Source organism: Ctenopharyngodon idella, chromosome 16 (genome assembly GCF_019924925.1).
Source record: "Ctenopharyngodon idella isolate HZGC_01 chromosome 16, HZGC01, whole genome shotgun sequence".
Classification (NCBI taxonomy): domain Eukaryota; kingdom Metazoa; phylum Chordata; class Actinopteri; order Cypriniformes; family Xenocyprididae; genus Ctenopharyngodon; species Ctenopharyngodon idella.
The window spans coordinates 34,210,001-34,226,597 of NC_067235.1; the positions used below are offsets into that span (position 1 = coordinate 34,210,001).

The 16,597-nt window shown below is 35.8% G+C and overlaps 2 protein-coding genes across 5 annotated transcripts in view; one reads left to right on the forward strand and one right to left on the reverse strand.

Annotated features, from left to right (window-relative positions):
- The window catches only part of notchl (notch receptor, like), a 15,601-nt gene extending 15,456 nt beyond the window's left edge, over positions 1–145 (forward strand). For all 3 annotated transcript variants that reach the window (XM_051864599.1, XM_051864598.1, XM_051864600.1), the window contains one exon: positions 1–145. This exon is cut by the window's left edge and continues 557 nt beyond it. The gene's annotated coding sequence lies outside the window, so the exon portion shown is untranslated.
- A 2,800-nt stretch (positions 146–2,945) lies between these two features.
- Positions 2,946–13,745, reverse strand: pbx2 (pre-B-cell leukemia homeobox 2). Of its 2 annotated transcripts, XM_051864607.1 has the most exons (9): positions 13,388–13,745; positions 12,695–12,768; positions 10,424–10,668; positions 9,485–9,675; positions 7,738–7,873; positions 7,458–7,599; positions 7,166–7,260; positions 5,691–5,741; positions 2,946–3,945 (listed from the first exon to the last, which is right to left on the reverse strand). In XM_051864607.1, exons 1-9 carry the CDS (start codon positions 13,630–13,632, stop codon positions 3,865–3,867), a joined length of 1,260 nt encoding a protein of 419 aa, XP_051720567.1. In that variant the 5' UTR covers positions 13,633–13,745; the 3' UTR covers positions 2,946–3,864. The 2 variants fall into 2 exon arrangements, with proteins under 2 accessions (XP_051720567.1, XP_051720568.1); XM_051864608.1 differs by lacking the exon at positions 5,691–5,741 and having other exon boundaries at positions 13,388–13,743.
- Between the last annotated feature and the right edge of the window lie 2,852 nt (positions 13,746–16,597).

The following is a 16,597-nucleotide window of genomic DNA, read 5'->3' on the forward strand; positions in this document are numbered from 1 at the left end:
GTTTACAATGTGTCATATCATTTTACAGACTATAAAATAGTCTGCTTTTGTAATATTATTGGCCGAGTCTCAGGAAAACATGTTCTCACCCCAATATAAAAAGCAATTGAAATATGTATAAAGAAAATAAAGCTTATCCCCAGAATGTGTCTGTGAAGTTTCAGCTCAAAATACCACACAGATCATTTATTATAGCATGTTGTATACCCATTTTTGAGTGGAAGGAAAAATGCTTTTTTCGTGCATGTATCTTTAAATGCAAATGAGCTGCTGCTCCCCGCCCCCTTTCCAGAAGAGGGCAGAGCCTGTACAGATCGTGCATGCCTCGAATACTCACTCTGCCAAAACATCTGTTTGGTTTTGATTATCATCTATATCGCGATCACAAGCACGTGACATTGCAGTTCTTCATCATCATGAACGTTTATTATCTGCATGCGTTTTAAAGCCGTAACAGTTTAAACTTCTGATATATGGTTTTCTGAGCGCACACATCTGAAGCACGCACAGAAAGATGGCTGTCAGATGAGCTAATAAAATGATTTCTCTTACACGTCTTATTGCGCTTAAACTGCAAAATACACACAAGGTTGTGTCAAAAACACACAAAGTTCACATAAACACAGTCGGTTATGTCTGTGAAAGTAAACAACAAGGGAAGAAATCGCATGTGTATATTAGATCTGTGTATATACAGCTGTATATGCTGTTAATATGAACCACACAAGAAAAGAAAAACAGAAAATACTTGAATGCTGCTGATAAATGCTCTGGTGAGGAGATAAACATGGCGGACTGTGTACAGCTTATAGAAAGACGGTGCACTCGTATTATTATGAATGGGAGAAAGTCAGGGTTTGCCAGGTTTTCACAACAAAAGCCGCCAAATTGCTCCTCAAAACTAGCCCAATCGCATTTCAGGGGGGGTCACACGGTAAAAATCGTGTTCCGGGGGGTAAAATCCGCGTTTTTGGCGGGGCTCCCCTGGTAAAATTTGCATTCCAGGGGCTAAATATCACCTTATTTGTGCTCGATTCAACCCGCGGACATGAAAAACAACCCGCGGAAACAGTGTAAAAGTAGCCCAATTCCGCGGGAAAACCGCGGACTTGGCAACACTGGAGAAAGTGTAACGCGCAATATGGCGGAATAACTCCCGCCTTCTAAATAAGAGCCAATCACCGATTGGTAAAGTTATCGCGTCACTGCAGCAGCCGTTACCGTGCGTTCACACCGCTTCCGCCGAGAGCGTCAAAGTGACAGGAAGTCATTCATTTTCAATGTGAGCCGGCGCGGCGCGTCGAGGAGAGTTGAAATCACAAGTACGGGTCAACTTTATGGTAATGAGCTATGACACGGTTCGGCGGCAACCAATCGGAATATAGAGGTCCTCCGCTTGAGAAGATTCCAGAGAACGCAGTCGTGTAAACTTTGGTTCCAACCAAACATTAGTTCCCAAGCAAAACGGAGAAGAGGTGGATAATTGCCGTGGCGGGTTTCCCAATAATATACGACGTGTGTCCCTGTTTGCGTACAGGGGTATAAATAAGAAAAATGATGTGTGGACCAAGGTGTCTGACACCGTTTGCATGCCATGTCTGAAATTGCATAGCTGTATGCCTATACATTTACTACATAAATATATATTATTAGGCTACTATATAAATATGTATGCACTATATATTTAAGCCTAATGACATTTATCATTAATTTCTCCCGCTAAGCAATTTGTTCTCTGGAATCCTCTCAAGCGGAGGACTTCTACATTCTGATTGGCTGACTGTTACTTTGACACTCCCGCCGGCGGCAGTCTGAATGCACAGTACAGCGTTGGCGGCAGGGCAGCCAGAGCGAATTTTGATGCTCTTGTTGGCGTCAGTGTGAGCGCACAGTTAGAAGCTCCGGTTCTAGACATGTGCTTTGGACTGCGCATGCGCGTTAGCTTGATCCAGCCTGAAAAATGCCGTTTTCCTCCTTAATTAATATCTCATGACTGTAATATGTTTAGATGTTTTACTTAATACAACACATTATTGCTTAAGCCTCATGTAAATAAAATAATATTATCATTTATTATAATGTTATGTATCCTAATGAATCATAACAATGCTTAATTGTCTGTACTAAAATCACAATTCCTTATTTATTTTGATTTAAGGTCAAAATATGATTCGAACATGTTCAAAGATTTCATGCAATTTACCCTATTATATATATTTCTTTTATTTCATCGTTTTTTGTAAGGTTTCAAATATTCACCAACTAATGTTTTCAATTACACCTAAAAAAAATGTATATTTTACACAATGCCATTGTTGGTAATCAAACTTTCTTTCACACTTTTGTAAGACGCTACTTTCATGAAATCCAATGCCACTGATATCCCCCAGTCAAACATTACCAAATAACATTTCACTGTAAAATTAATCAGATTACTGAAGTAAAATGGGTTGCAAGTGCCAGATATAATCTTGCTGCAGATATACTGTAAACTTTTATATACTTTTTATTCAGCAAGGACGCATTAAATTGATCAAGTGACACAGTATCAGTTTCCACAGAAGCAGCACGACTGTTTTCAACACTGATAATAATCAGAAATGTTTCTTGAAAAGCAAATCAGCATATTAGAATGATTTCTGAAGGATCATGTGACACTGAAGACTGAAAATTCAGCTTTGATCACAGGAATAAATTATATTTTACAATATATTCACATAGAAAACAGCTGTTTTAAATTGTAAAAATATTTCACAATTTTTACTGTATTTTTGATCAGATAAATGCAGCCTTGATGAGCAGAAGAGACTTCTTTTGAATGAGAGTGAGCCAAACTGTTCCACAAACGTGTTTTTGAAACGTTCACGCAGCACTGAAAATGCAAATACTCAGATAAAGGTGAAACGGATCACTTGCTTAGGAAAACAACATTTAGGTGCCAGTGATGAATGTGTACACAGACAGTCTTTATTGTAAAAGAGGTAGAGAATACAGGTGTTTCACTGTACAGAGAAAAAGACAGCACTGTTGATATACTCATTCAAACGGTAAATAAAGACAGCAAACGCACCTCATTCATATAATTGATACATACACAAACCCAGTAAAAAAGAGAAACTCACACGCACACACACACAAAACACAATCTTTGGATTTTTCTCTATTGCCCCCTTCACCCAAGCCAATTCTATCTGAGCTTTGAATAAACAATATAGAGCAGTGATAATAACAATAATAATATAGCTATAATGAAAGCAGTCTTAATGCAGGTTAAAAAGTTCCCCTTTCAACACCCAGATATTGCAGTAACAAATAGTGGAAGTTGTGATGTAGTGGAAACGTGTAAAATAAAACTAGAATAAAATACTAAAAGCCATGATCTCATCCAGCTCTTCTGTCTCACAAACACTCATTCATCCAAACGGAGAAACGGCCTTATTCATGAAACAAAAGCTGAACCAATATACTGTGTGTGTGTGTGTGTGTATATATATATATATATATATATATATATATATATATATACACACACACACACACATATATATTCACGTATTGAATTCATTTTATGAACAATTTACGGAAAAAATTCACTCTGCTCATGTTTTATGAATGAGGCCCATTCTTATGTAGATTATCACATTGAATGGAACATGACAATTTTTGTAAGAATATTTTATGAATGATTTACACTGAAAAACTCTGCTTGTGTTTCATGAATGAGGCTCAATGTGAAGTCCAATAATAATAATAATAATAATAATAATAATAACAAAAGTAAAAAAACAAACAAGAAAAACTGAAACTGCAGTTGGGTAGAAGAGTGACCATCATTCTTTCGTCGTTCGTCTGTCCTCGGGGTCATCAGTCAGAGTTGTCGGAGTGATCGGATCCGGGTGAAGCGGCGGAGGGCGGCGTGTTCTGCTCCTGCCAGTTACCGTTAGTCTGGAGAAAGAGAAAACCGCTGTTAAAACCACAAAAACCAACGACATCCTCTCTGAACACGTCTAAAACACTTACAGGCCTATTCACAGTGAGCGTGAAGGTTAAAGGTCAAGTTTAGGTGGGAATAACATGATATTTTGGTGTTTGTTGTAGACTTCGTACACAGAAGCGTTTGCCTGAACACACTGAATCTGTTTTATGGACATAAATGTATTGATTTCACTGCAGAACTCATAATGTAAATGCAATGATTTCATCTTTTAATAAATAGAAGATTATCATATTTTAAAATGGCGCACAACATTAATAAAGAACATCATTAAATATGATTAAAAACACCAGTGGGCTGCCGAGTAATCTTTCTCGTTTATTATTTTTATAACTAATACTAGACCACTGTTATCATTATACCAAGATATATTCATAATTCACACTTATTAAACACAAGTGAAATAATATATATAATAAAAATAATTTAATTTAAACATTTACCACAACTTTATTTTATTACTAATATGTCATAATTATAGATATATTCCTATTATATACACTCATTTAAAGCAAGTAAAATCTTTTTATCAGATAATACTTTACATTTAATAATAATAATAATAATAATAATAAATTACATTTAAACATTACATTTAAGCACTTTATTGTTTTTATTCTATTATAAATAATAGACCACTACTATTCAGTGCTATTTAAGGTTAATATTTTAAATTAGGTTTTATTTTTATATTTTTAGTTTTCATGTTAATTTTAGTTTAATTTTTAGGTCATTTCACTCTGTGCTTTTGCCATTTTATTTTATTTTTTTTAAATAGCAATTTAGGTTTCAGTTATTTATTTATTTCCAGTTAATAATTTTAGTGCTTCAACTTCAACTTATTTCAATTTATTGCAAAAGGCAACATTCCTAATTTTTGTTTAGTTCAAGTTTTTCAACTAATATTTATATTTAAATTTTTTTTCAAATAACAAATGTTTTTAATAGTTTAAGAGCACGTTTACATGACAACGATATGATGAAAACGGAGAAGTTTTTCCTTTGAGTTTTCCGCGTACAGACGACTCCATTGTCAAAACGATCCCCATTCACACAAATCCGTGAAAACGACTAAAAACGCTTGTATTCTGCTGTCAGGCCATTAGATGGCGATGAAACACTATAGACTGAACATGTTATACGCATTTACGTGACGTCATCGTTTTCACAGATTGGTGTTTTTGTTGTTTACACAGACTTTTCAAAAACTTGCACTTTGAAACCTGTTTTCAAAAGTTTGCATTTCAGGCCACCAAAACGCCACTGTCGTGTAAATGACCGGCCAAAACGCATAAAAAGTTTTCAGTTTTTAGAAAACAGTGTCATGTAAACGGCCCCTGAGTCACAATAACAACCCTGCTACTATTATCATTACACCAAGATATATTCCTATTTCACACTCATTTAAAGTGAGTGAAATTTTTACATTTATAAAGCATTTTTCTGGACACTTCCACTCAGAGGTTGTATTTTGTATGCAAGACCATATATGTGCGATTCACCTCTGTTCATTTGTGTGAATGTTTCTCATAAAATAAAAATCATGTGCCAAACGTCGCTCTTGATGTGAACAGGCCTCAGTTATAATCAACAGAGCAAGTGAATCCTTGCAAACTATGATAAGCGAGTACAGATCACAGTGATGCGCGTGTAAGACGGACAGATCACAGACACGAGCGTGAAATGAGCTCCTCACCCGGCTCTCTCTGGTACTATAGAGTCTTTCTGAGAAGCGTGATTGAGCGTCCTACCAGAGAGAGAGAGGAAAAGGACATTTAGGCAAAGCAAACACACAAAATCACATCACTGCCTCTCGTCTAGGGGTGTAACGCTACACAAAAATGACTGTTCAGTGCCGGCCCCAGTTTTGCAGTACAGCAGAGGAAAAAACAAACCATGTTTTTCTTTTTAACCCATTAAGTCCGAAGTGAACCCAACCCCCTTGATGATCAAAAAATAGGTGTCATTTGAAAGCTTAGAGTGTGAACTTTACAGTTCCACTGTAGCCACTTTGATTAAGTTGAGTTTTTTGCTATATAAAAAAAAAAAAAAAAAATCATGATTTATTAATTTTTTTTGTACTTTGTACTCCAATGTGTCAAAAGAATCTGATAATCATGTGTTATATGTCATTTGAAAGGTCTCACGGAGTAGAGTACAACAATCATAATCATGTTTTGGGCTTTGACTAAACTTGAGCGAGTTTTTGTACATGAAGCCCCGCAAGACCCATATGTAAATAATAAACCGATGTGGCATTTGTGTCACGTTTTGGCTCGTAAATTCATGAAAAATGCTTCAATTGTGGAAAATTGGACATCATTATTTATTTACAGCAGATTCTCATGATTAAGTGAGTCCAACATCAGCATAATCCAATAAACCGATCACGAGATATTGATTACGCAATTAAAACCCCACAGGCGCAGATGCTAACTCAAACTAAAATAGCTTTCATGTGTCATTTTAGCTTATAACTTCATGAAACATGCATAGATTGTAGAAAACGGCACATTATTACTTACAGTGGATTCTCCCGATTGAAATGAGTCCAAGATCTAAATAATCCCATGTGCCGATCACGAGCTACTTCACGTGAAAGAACGATTTTAAAAATGCCCATCAGGGGGCGCCAATGGATAAACAAAAAGGCTACCTTGGTTCCAAATGCTGTAACTTTTGATTTCTTTATGCGATAACCACAAAATTTGATCCAAATACAGCTCACATATAGAGGAACATCACCAAAAAAGAATGAACCCGCTAGATGAGATATTCCATTTTAAATTAGAAAGATATGTAAATTTTCCCTTTTTTCCCACTTTTTTTTTTTTTTTGCAGTTTCTCAGCGTGAAAATGTCCAAATTTAATTAAGTTATTTATTTTTAAATTGAAAAAAAGTTTCGTTTTGACTCTCTTACGAGTCTTTACTTTGTGTGTCACTCAGGAAAAAAAAAAAAAATACCCTCAGGGCTTAAGGGGTTAATAAAGGGGTCATAAATTCAGAATGCGTACCGAACTGAAAGACACATCCTGGAGTTTTCCGGTACAAATACGTGTAGCGTTACACCCCTAACTCCCTCTGATGTCACAGAAGCAGTGAGATCCTAACACACATGCATGATGACATGCAGCAGAGGCGCAGTAATGTGGAGCTCGAGAGAGTCATACCTGAGCCCCCATGTGATAGGGAGGCTGCTCTCCGTTCATTGGAGGAACTCCTAGGAAGCAGTCAGCTGACCCCGACAGCGAGAACGACCCTGAACCTGGAGGAACGAGAGGTACGACACTCAGTTGTGTATAAATACCTCATCATGACTACAGCTGCTGATGAATTTCATTAGATCTTTGGTGCATTTCTATGAGAAAACTAAACATTTACATACATTTTACTGTTAAAGTTTTGCTATAGCATTACACAAAACTGATCATCCTAACAGAAAGTCATTAAAATTGAACTAACCAGTGGAGTTTGGAGTGTGGGGTGATTCCTCGCTCTGTGTCGCCCCTAGGGCCGTCTTCATGGCGTACAGATTGGCCTCTTCCTGGAACTTCCCAATGTTCTTCTTATAGCGAATCCTCTTGTTGCCAAACCAGTTGGACACCTGTCACGATTTCAGAGCCAAAATGAAACCGATATCCCTCTGATGACCGGACGCTCCCGTAGTGCGCCGAGAGCCAGGCGATCTCAAAGGCTCATGGGAAAGCAGCCTAGTAAACAGATGTGATAGAGGAGCTCTTACCTGAGACACAGTGATACCGCAGTTCTTGGCCAGCTCTTCTTTGGCCTCCTCGCTCGGGTAAGGGTTCGATAGATGTGAATAGAAATACTCGTTCAGCACCTCTGTAGCCTGTTTACTGAAATTACGCCGCTTGCGTCTGACAAAGCAAGAGAATTTCAGAGTCAAATATTTGTCTCATTTGAATGAAGAAAACAAAATGTAGTTTCTGATCGTGATTCATTCGTGTAGGGCTGCACGATTAATCGAAATAAACGCATTTATTAACAAAAGACAAGCTTTCAGGGGTTTCCTGCGGTTTTCTGTCAAAATAGAAGTTTGATGGTTTAATGTCTGAAAATGAAGAAATTAAGACAGTCATAAATAATAGTATTGTAATTTTACAGTTGTAATGTAAGAAAAATTATAATAGTTATATTATTTTTCTTAAATGATCAATTTTTTAATTTTAGTAATATTTCTTATCAACGTTTTATATTTACATTTAGTAATTATTATTATTATTATTATTACTATTATTATTATATAGCTACATTGATATATAATTCCAAAATTTTGGCCAAACTGTGCAGCCCTACAAAAAAAAACCCACAGCAAACCAATTTTTTAAATCACAATGGCAATTTCTATTTTAAAATAAATAAATAAAAATAATAAATATTAGTTTAAAATATTTATATTATATTATTATATATTATATTAAATATTTTATTTATAAATATTAGCATTGTAATTTTACAGTTATAATGTAAAGTAAAATAATAATATTACTATATTTAGCATTATTTTGTTTTGAGTAAGTTTTATATTTAGTAATAATAATAATATTGTTATTATGATAGAATTTTACAGTAATGTAAAATGAAATTATTATATTTTTTCTCAAATAATCTTTTTTTATTTTAGCAATATTTCTTATTGTTTTGTTGTGTAATTTTTATATTTACATTTAGTAATAATAATAATAATAATAATTATTATTATTATTATGATATAGCAATTTTTTAAAATCACAAATCACAACTTCTTTAAAAATAAATAAAGTACATTTTAGTTTTTAAACATTTTATATTAAAATATTTTAGATATTTTATTTAAAAATGTTAATATTGTAATTTTACTGTTGTAATGTAAAATAAAATTTTTATAATATTTTTCTTAATTTTTTTTTATTTTAGCAATATTTATTATTTTGTTTTTATTGAGTAATGTATATATTTACATTTAGTAATAATAATAATAATAATAATAATTATAATTATTATTATTATTATTATTATTATACAGCTATTTTGATATATAATTCCAAAATTTTGGCCGACCTACAGACCTACAAACAAACAGAGCAAACCAAATTTAAAAGGAAAAAAAAAAAATACACACTCGCAATTTCTATTAAAAATAAATAAATAATATTCGTTTTTAAATATTTTATATTAAAATATTGTAAATATTTTATTTATAAATATTAGTGTTGTAATTTCACAGTTGTAATGCAAAATAAAATTATATTATTTTTCTTAAAATAATTTTTTTTATTTTAGAAAAATTTTGTTTTTGAGTAATTTTTTATTTACATTTAGTAGTAATAATAATATTAATAATAATAATAATAATAATAATAATAATAATATTATTATATAGCTATATTGATATATAATTCCAAAGTTTTTGGCCAAACTCTGCAGCCCTACACTACAGCAAAAATGCAATATCACACGATGTGTTTCACGATGACTGGCGAACGCACCTGGCGTCCAGAAAGCGTGAGCGCAGTATCATGACCGCTTCACAGGTGCTCTGCTTGAGCTGCGTCTGAATGGAGCTGAACTTGCGGTGGATGATGGCCACCATGCGCTCGATCTCGCGCGGAGACACGGGCCGGGTGCGCGACTGCTCCCTCAGCAGGTTCATGACATGGGTAGTGAACTCACTGCAGGCCTGTAAACAGCAATGAGATTAGAAACCAGCTCCATTCAGAAACATGTGTCAAAGTGCATCAGACGCTGTGCAAACTGACACAAAACAACAAATCATGTTGAATTTTAAGCTCAAGCTCAACAGAATGCAAAAGTCGGGTTCCAGAAATAAAAATCCCATTCATTTTCTCCATTTTGAAATAATAAACCGTTAAAGACAGCCGACTGTGAGCTAGTTGTTAATCGACGGCATGTGCTTTTGTTGAAGCCACCAACCAGCATTATTTCAACTTATTAAAAAAAGCAAAGAAAAAAGTGCTGATGAAAAACTACATTCCCCATAATTCTGCAGAGAAACCTCCACCAATCACAGAATCAAAACAAGCAAATAGCCCGCCCACTTCCATTAAGCACTATGAATGTCTAGCTACGCTCTCAAACTACTCGAATCTTTAAAATCAACAGTTTCTCCATCGTTTTTAAATCAATTATGTCATTCGCAATGCTTCATGGGATTGTAGTTCTTTCCCTCATTAAAGCAGTTAAGCACACAGTCTTGTACCTTTATCTTTTTGTCCCGATTTTTAATTCTTTCCTCTTCAAATCAAAGTTTGTAAGGATGTGATTCACCTCATAGTTTGGTTCAGGAAAATGAATGGAATGAGTACTTCCGGAACCAAGATATTTACAGCTTTGCGAAGCAGGATTTTGGACCAATGAGATTTCCCTGAGGGGGCGTGGCTACCCAGCAAGACGGCAGCGATATGTACCTGCTCGTATTTTTCCAGCTCTGTGTGGTAAATGTTCCGAATTTGGCTCAACTTGCTTTTATAGTCGGAGTGCTCCAATGAGCTGTCAGGTGACATCCCGCCAGAGCTGGTCGCCGCAGAGACCGCAGCGGCGGCTCCGCCCCCCTTCTCTGGACCGGCCACGCCTTCGGCCAGCAGCATGTTGTCCAATCGCACGAGCTGTGGGTCTGGAGGCTCCTCCTCCTGAGCGTTTCTCATGGAGAGACCTGAGAGAAGAAATTCATACATTAATATATTTAACATAGATGCTTATTTTCATGCCAAAACTATACTTATTAAAGGGATCCTTGATTATGATTTCACTTTTTAACTTTAGTTAGTGTGTAATGTTGCTGTTTGAGCATAAACAACATCTGCAAAGTTACAACGCTCAAAGTTCAATGCAAAGGGAGATATTTTCTTTTACAGAAATCGACTACAACGAGCTTCTTCCTGGGTTAGTGACATCACAAACCCTAAAATTTACATAAACCCCGCCCTCGAGAACACACAACAAAGGGGGCGGGGCAATGTTGGGCTGCTTTAGAGAAGAGGAAGAGTTGTTGTAGTAGAGTGTTGTTGACCATGCCGTCATTTTACACCGGACGAGGGTCAATTCAACGCTGGATTTGCACAAAAGATTAACATGACGGCACATGCTAGTGGATGAGTTGAATCAACTCCACAGCAACTACATAAATTTATCCACTAACCATTCAGAAACGTCTAAAAGTTGTAACTTCTTCCTGAGTCTCTCCATCAGTGTCGACTCCGGTTTGAGCAATGTAAGGCTGAACACCGTTACTGACAATCCTCATTTTGTCTGCGTGAGATTCTCCAGCTTTGTTGTTGTTGAGCGACCGAAGCGCGAGCTGTTAAAGCTCCGCCCTCTTCTGGAAAGGGGGCCGGGAGCAGCAGCTCATTTGCATTTAAAGGGACACACACAAAAACGGCGTGTTTTTGCTCACACCCAAATGGGGCAAATTTAACAAACTATAATAAATGATCTGTGGGGTATTTTGAGCTGAAACTTCACAGACACATTCTGGAGACACCAGAGACTTATATTACATCTTGTGAAAGAGGCATAATAGGTCCCCTTTAAAAGGGTGTCAGATACTGTAATGGCAGTCAAGATAAATACGAGATAAATTTGAATTAATTTCCATCACACTCTAATCATTAGTATAATCACAAGGTTAAGTGCTTCAGTCAAGGGCAAAACACTGAGCAGGATGAGTCATTTTGTCAGTTCCTGTGTCATCACTGCTTGCAACCACACTTAAGTGCTGCTTTCTTCTATTACACATACCCCAACTAGAAGAGTTTTTATTTATATACTTTACAATGTGAAGGTCAGTGTTTCAAGACAGCCTTGTGCAATAACCAGTGTACGGCAGTACTGTATGATTGATGACACACAGCATGCAATGCCACGGGAGCGTGCCAGACCACGGAAATTAAAAGACTCCATTAGGCGCCAAGCCATTTAATTACTAACCATCACAGTAAACATTTTAGTCCTCTTATGGGATTTCCTAAACTTAGTCTTCATACAAACCAAAGCCATTACGTAAACATTATTGTTTAATTCTTGCGAGCAAATAGAAGGGTTTGTGTTGATATATTGGAGGAAGTAAAGATCAATATTTTGCAGTTTAGTTTTCATACAAGCCAATTACCATTTTATTGATGCACAGCTATCCTTACACATGCACACAAAAGTGGTATCACATACAAATAACAGGGTTTGAGATTATATTGCTTGATACTTTTGTGCAAAAACATTTATTTGGTTAAGAACTAAAAATGTGGTCTTCATGTGGTCAACATTTCTAATGCATGCAAATAATTGGGTATAACATGCAAATAATATGATTTAAAATAGGTTTTGGTATGAAATGGTTATTATTTGAGAGCAACATTTGATTTACTTTATTTTTAGAAGCTGGACAGACACATTATCATTATGCCATTGTTGTGTAAATACTGCAATTCTAACATTCAAATAATTGTGCATTGCATGCAAACGATGGGGTGTGAGAATATATTTAGATACTAGAATTAATACAAGTGATTATTTAGGAAAAAAATGTTGGATTTATTTGTATTTTTATGAGGTATACACTGTCTGGCTTTGTTCTTGCAGAACATGGCGCCTGTGCTGAATCCACTGCCAACTTTTAAAGCAATTATAAAGTTACAGTTATGATATTTACCACTTTTACAACAAAATGCATGCTCATTACTCACCAGTTTTCTCTTTAATTTCGCACAGGACGCTGAATAAAGCCGGTTTCATCCGATGACAGTTTAAAGCGTGTTTTCTGTCACAAAACAACAAACAAAAGTCAGTTAGCTAACATTAGCATGCTACCTTTGTGACAATAAGGCTCGCATTAAATATATAAACGTTGAAATCGTCTCGCTACAGAAAATAAAATACTTCACAACCCCACTTTTATATAAATGAGTTCTTTTTATTGTATTAAATACTCGTTTACCATGCCGATTCTCCTGGCACATTAGCATTTTAGCTTCAAGCAGTGATTTGTGCTATTGTGGAATGAATAAAAATAAAGTTACTTAAGTAATAAAATAAATGTAAGTGATTCGATTTTAGCACATCTAACCGCGAATCATTATTTTGGGACACATGTATCGCAAAACTAAAGATAAAGAGTTTGTTTCAAGTCAAGAAAAACGTAAACAATAGCGGCTAAGACCGTGAACTTCAGCACACATTCTAATACTTGTTTAACTTTTTTATATATTAAGTCTTCTTAAATATCAAATAAAAGTGAGTTTGTGCAAATTAACGTGTGTGATGTCATTTAAAAATGTTAGATTATAGATTACTATCTGGTTTTAGTATACCCTTGTCTCACGCGACCGTTAGCGCAATGCTAAACTTGTAAGTTTTTAAAATAATTTTAAATAACTCACTTTGCTTGAGCTTCGTCTAAACTTTGGTCGGTGATCGTCATGATCTGTTGCAGTATATCTCCAATGTCTCGGCGGTTGTCGTGTCCATTTTCGGTGGCTTCGAGGCCCGCGGGGTCTCCATCGGGGCGGTGTTGAGAGGGCGGGTGCACCGGGTTAAGGGGATGCATTCCCGGGTGAACGCTCAACCCGAGACCGCGGCTTGCGCTGGGCCCGTTGCCTGTGATGGGCTGCTGCGGTTGCAACATCCTGAGCAGTACATTAATCTAGATGCGTGTGTATGTGTGTGTGACTGTGAGTGAGTGTGTGTCCAATGCATCACCACGCTGGAGTCCCCTAGCGATTGACAGACAAAAAACTTGCCCTTGCATGGAAATAGACATTCTGCAAATACAGAAGTCAAGATAAGAGCACATTGTGACACAGAGTCTTATTGCATGGGTCATATACAGTGTGAATACACAGAAAGGGTAAAATAAATAAACCTCATCCTCATAAATAAACAGGAAAATGCAAATGCACAACTATGATAAAGTTCATCTGAGGTCTTTGTGAATGAATCTCCTGTCAATTTCATCCCAAAATCAAAAGTAAAATTTCAAAGGAAATGTAAATCCAATAATGCTTTAATTTATGCTGATCTAAATAATAAAATATATTATTAGGGGTTCAAGTGTGTAGCATTCTCCCCTAAAATTGATCGAGCAGACCAAACCGTAAGTCGTAGATACTTGAAACTTTGAGGGCTGGTAGTATTCATACAGACAATGACACCAAGGCTCGAACCAATCGGCCTGAGGGGGGCGCTACAGCGGTCAAAAGTTCGAAATTCGCTCAGATTCGCACGTTGAAAATTTCGGGTATTTTGAAAAACGTACTTTTGCGAACTAGTCTTAGGTTTTTGACCCGATCGGAACCAAACCAGTGTAGCAATATTCTCCGGAGTCTGATTGTCAATAGTTATCAAAAAAAAAAAAAGTTGAAATTACAATTCACGGTCCCTAAGGGCCGCCAAAACATTCGAAGTGGGCGGAGCCACTTTTACTAAAATGGCTATAACTCGTGAACGGAATGAGATATTTTCACCAAATTTGGCACGCCTATGTAAGAGCTCATTCTGTGGTTGTGTGAAAAAGGACGTGCCAACTGGCCACTTGGTGGCGCTATAACAAGGAAAAAAACATGAAAACAGCTATAACTACTTCACCGGCAGTGGTGCACCGTAACAAAGTATTTTGAAGTATTCGTTACTGTACTTAAGTACATTTTTCAAGTATCTATACTTTACTCGAGTATTTTTATTTTGAGCAACTTTTACTTTTACTTCACTACATTCCAAAGCATAAGATCGTACTTTTTACTCCACTACATTTCATAAAACATATCGTTACTCATTATTTTAAAATGAAGAAATCGTCACATGCTCAGAGACGCAAAAGCGGTGTCCGATTCGTGCACGAACTGATTCTTTTCAATCATCCTGTTAAATCGGTTCACAAATCACAATTAATTCGCGAATTGGACTGATCGAATTGCAGCTGTTCTCGAGTCAACAACTCACTGATTCAGTGATCCGTTCAGAGCGACTCTTCAGTGAATGAATTTACAAATCTGAAAGTTAGCCAAGAACTGGAGGATCCTCTGAGTGCGCGCACGAATGATGGCGAACAGTAAGCCAGCCTACTAATAATTTTAGGATAAATTATTGTAACTGAAAATCATAATTAGGTCAGTTGTTTTTGAACTAAATCTGCTGTAAAGGGCGATCTGTTTAAGCCCACTGAAATGCTTTAATGCGACATGTCCACATTAATGTCTACAGATCGAGATCTTGATTCAAACAGATCAAATCACATTTTAAAACTAACTTGCTGCTTCAAATAACTAGGAGGCGCCAAAGTGACGTAAAATGTATTTGACATTGATTGATTCGTTCAAAAGATTCATCCAGTAAGGAAACAAGTGAAGTAGTTATGAGTGAGTCATTAAATCATTCATTCAAACCCATTTTTTAAATAATTAAATTAAATTGAATATTTTTAAATAGACTGCAGCAATTAATATTTTGTCCTCTAGTAAATAATTATACGCAGTTTTGTTTAGTTGTCTGTTCAGAATCATGATCTCTATTTGAAACAAACAAACCAAAAAATCTTGATTCTCAATCGTGCAACTCTAACACAAATTAAATTAACACATGCACGTTCATCTTCCCCGCTGCTGTAGCAATTTCTTATGTATATGCAATGTTATGTATTTAGCCCTATATGTTTCCTCAGTATTTATATTGTTTGTCAACACACATTAAATAGTATGTATCTGCATCCACTAATCTTCCATCCATACTGACTAGTGCTGGCTATTTGACATAATTATTTTGAGCAATAGGATTATATAAAATATATAATATAAAATTAAATTATATAAGTGGCCTATATAAATTACAAAATAAACATTCATCAATCAGCACTTTTTTACTTACCGTACATTAAAAATCAAGTACTTTTGTACTTTCACTCAAGTAAAATTGAAAAGGAGCACTAAATACTTTCACTTGAGTAATATTTTATAATACGTATCTGTACTTTTACTCAAGTACTTGATTTTGTGTACTTCATCCACCACTGTTCACCGGTAGTCCGATCGACTTGAAAATTGGAGTGCAGTGTTTTCGTCCGAGGGGCCACGACTGTCATTGACGCATCTCGAAAAGCATGTCCACCGTCAGCCAATGAACTTTGAGTACCTAAGGTTAACAGAGGCCGATCAGAACGAAACTTGCTGGGCCTGTTTGACTCACGGCCCACCAGGGGGGCATTCGTATTTTTCACGTAAAGGATCGTGTATTGCGCGATTTGCCTGTATTGGCTGTTAATAGTCTTTTCCATCTATGATCAAGGCTTGCTAATTAAAACATTATACCTTTTTGCGCATGTGCTTAAAGAGCTTGAACCCCGATAACTGCTGCTCGCAGCTATATTATCACACTAATAATGATACGATCGAGAATGTGAATCGAGCAGCTATAAGAGGAATTTAAAAAAATAAATAAATAAGTAAAACGTCCCGATGATTTGTGGAAGAAATGTTTAAATAAAACACAAAGATTTTAAATAAAAATATTATTACTTCTTTCTTTATTTGATTTTAGTGTGAAATGTGACCTCCGAACCTGTTCTTGTTTTCATGAGATGCATTAAAACATTCTTCCTC

Coding starts and splice junctions, on each gene's coding strand:
- pbx2 (XM_051864607.1), bottom strand. CDS start 13,632: ATGTTGCAACCGCAGCAGCCCATCACAGGCAACGGGCCCAGCGCAAGC. Junction 12,769..13,387: donor TTAGACGAAGCTCAAGCAAA/GTGAGTTATTTA, acceptor GTTTTGTGACAG/AAAACACGCTTTAAACTGTC. Junction 7,600..7,737: donor GCGGTATCACTGTGTCTCAG/GTAAGAGCTCCT, acceptor AAATCGTGACAG/GTGTCCAACTGGTTTGGCAA.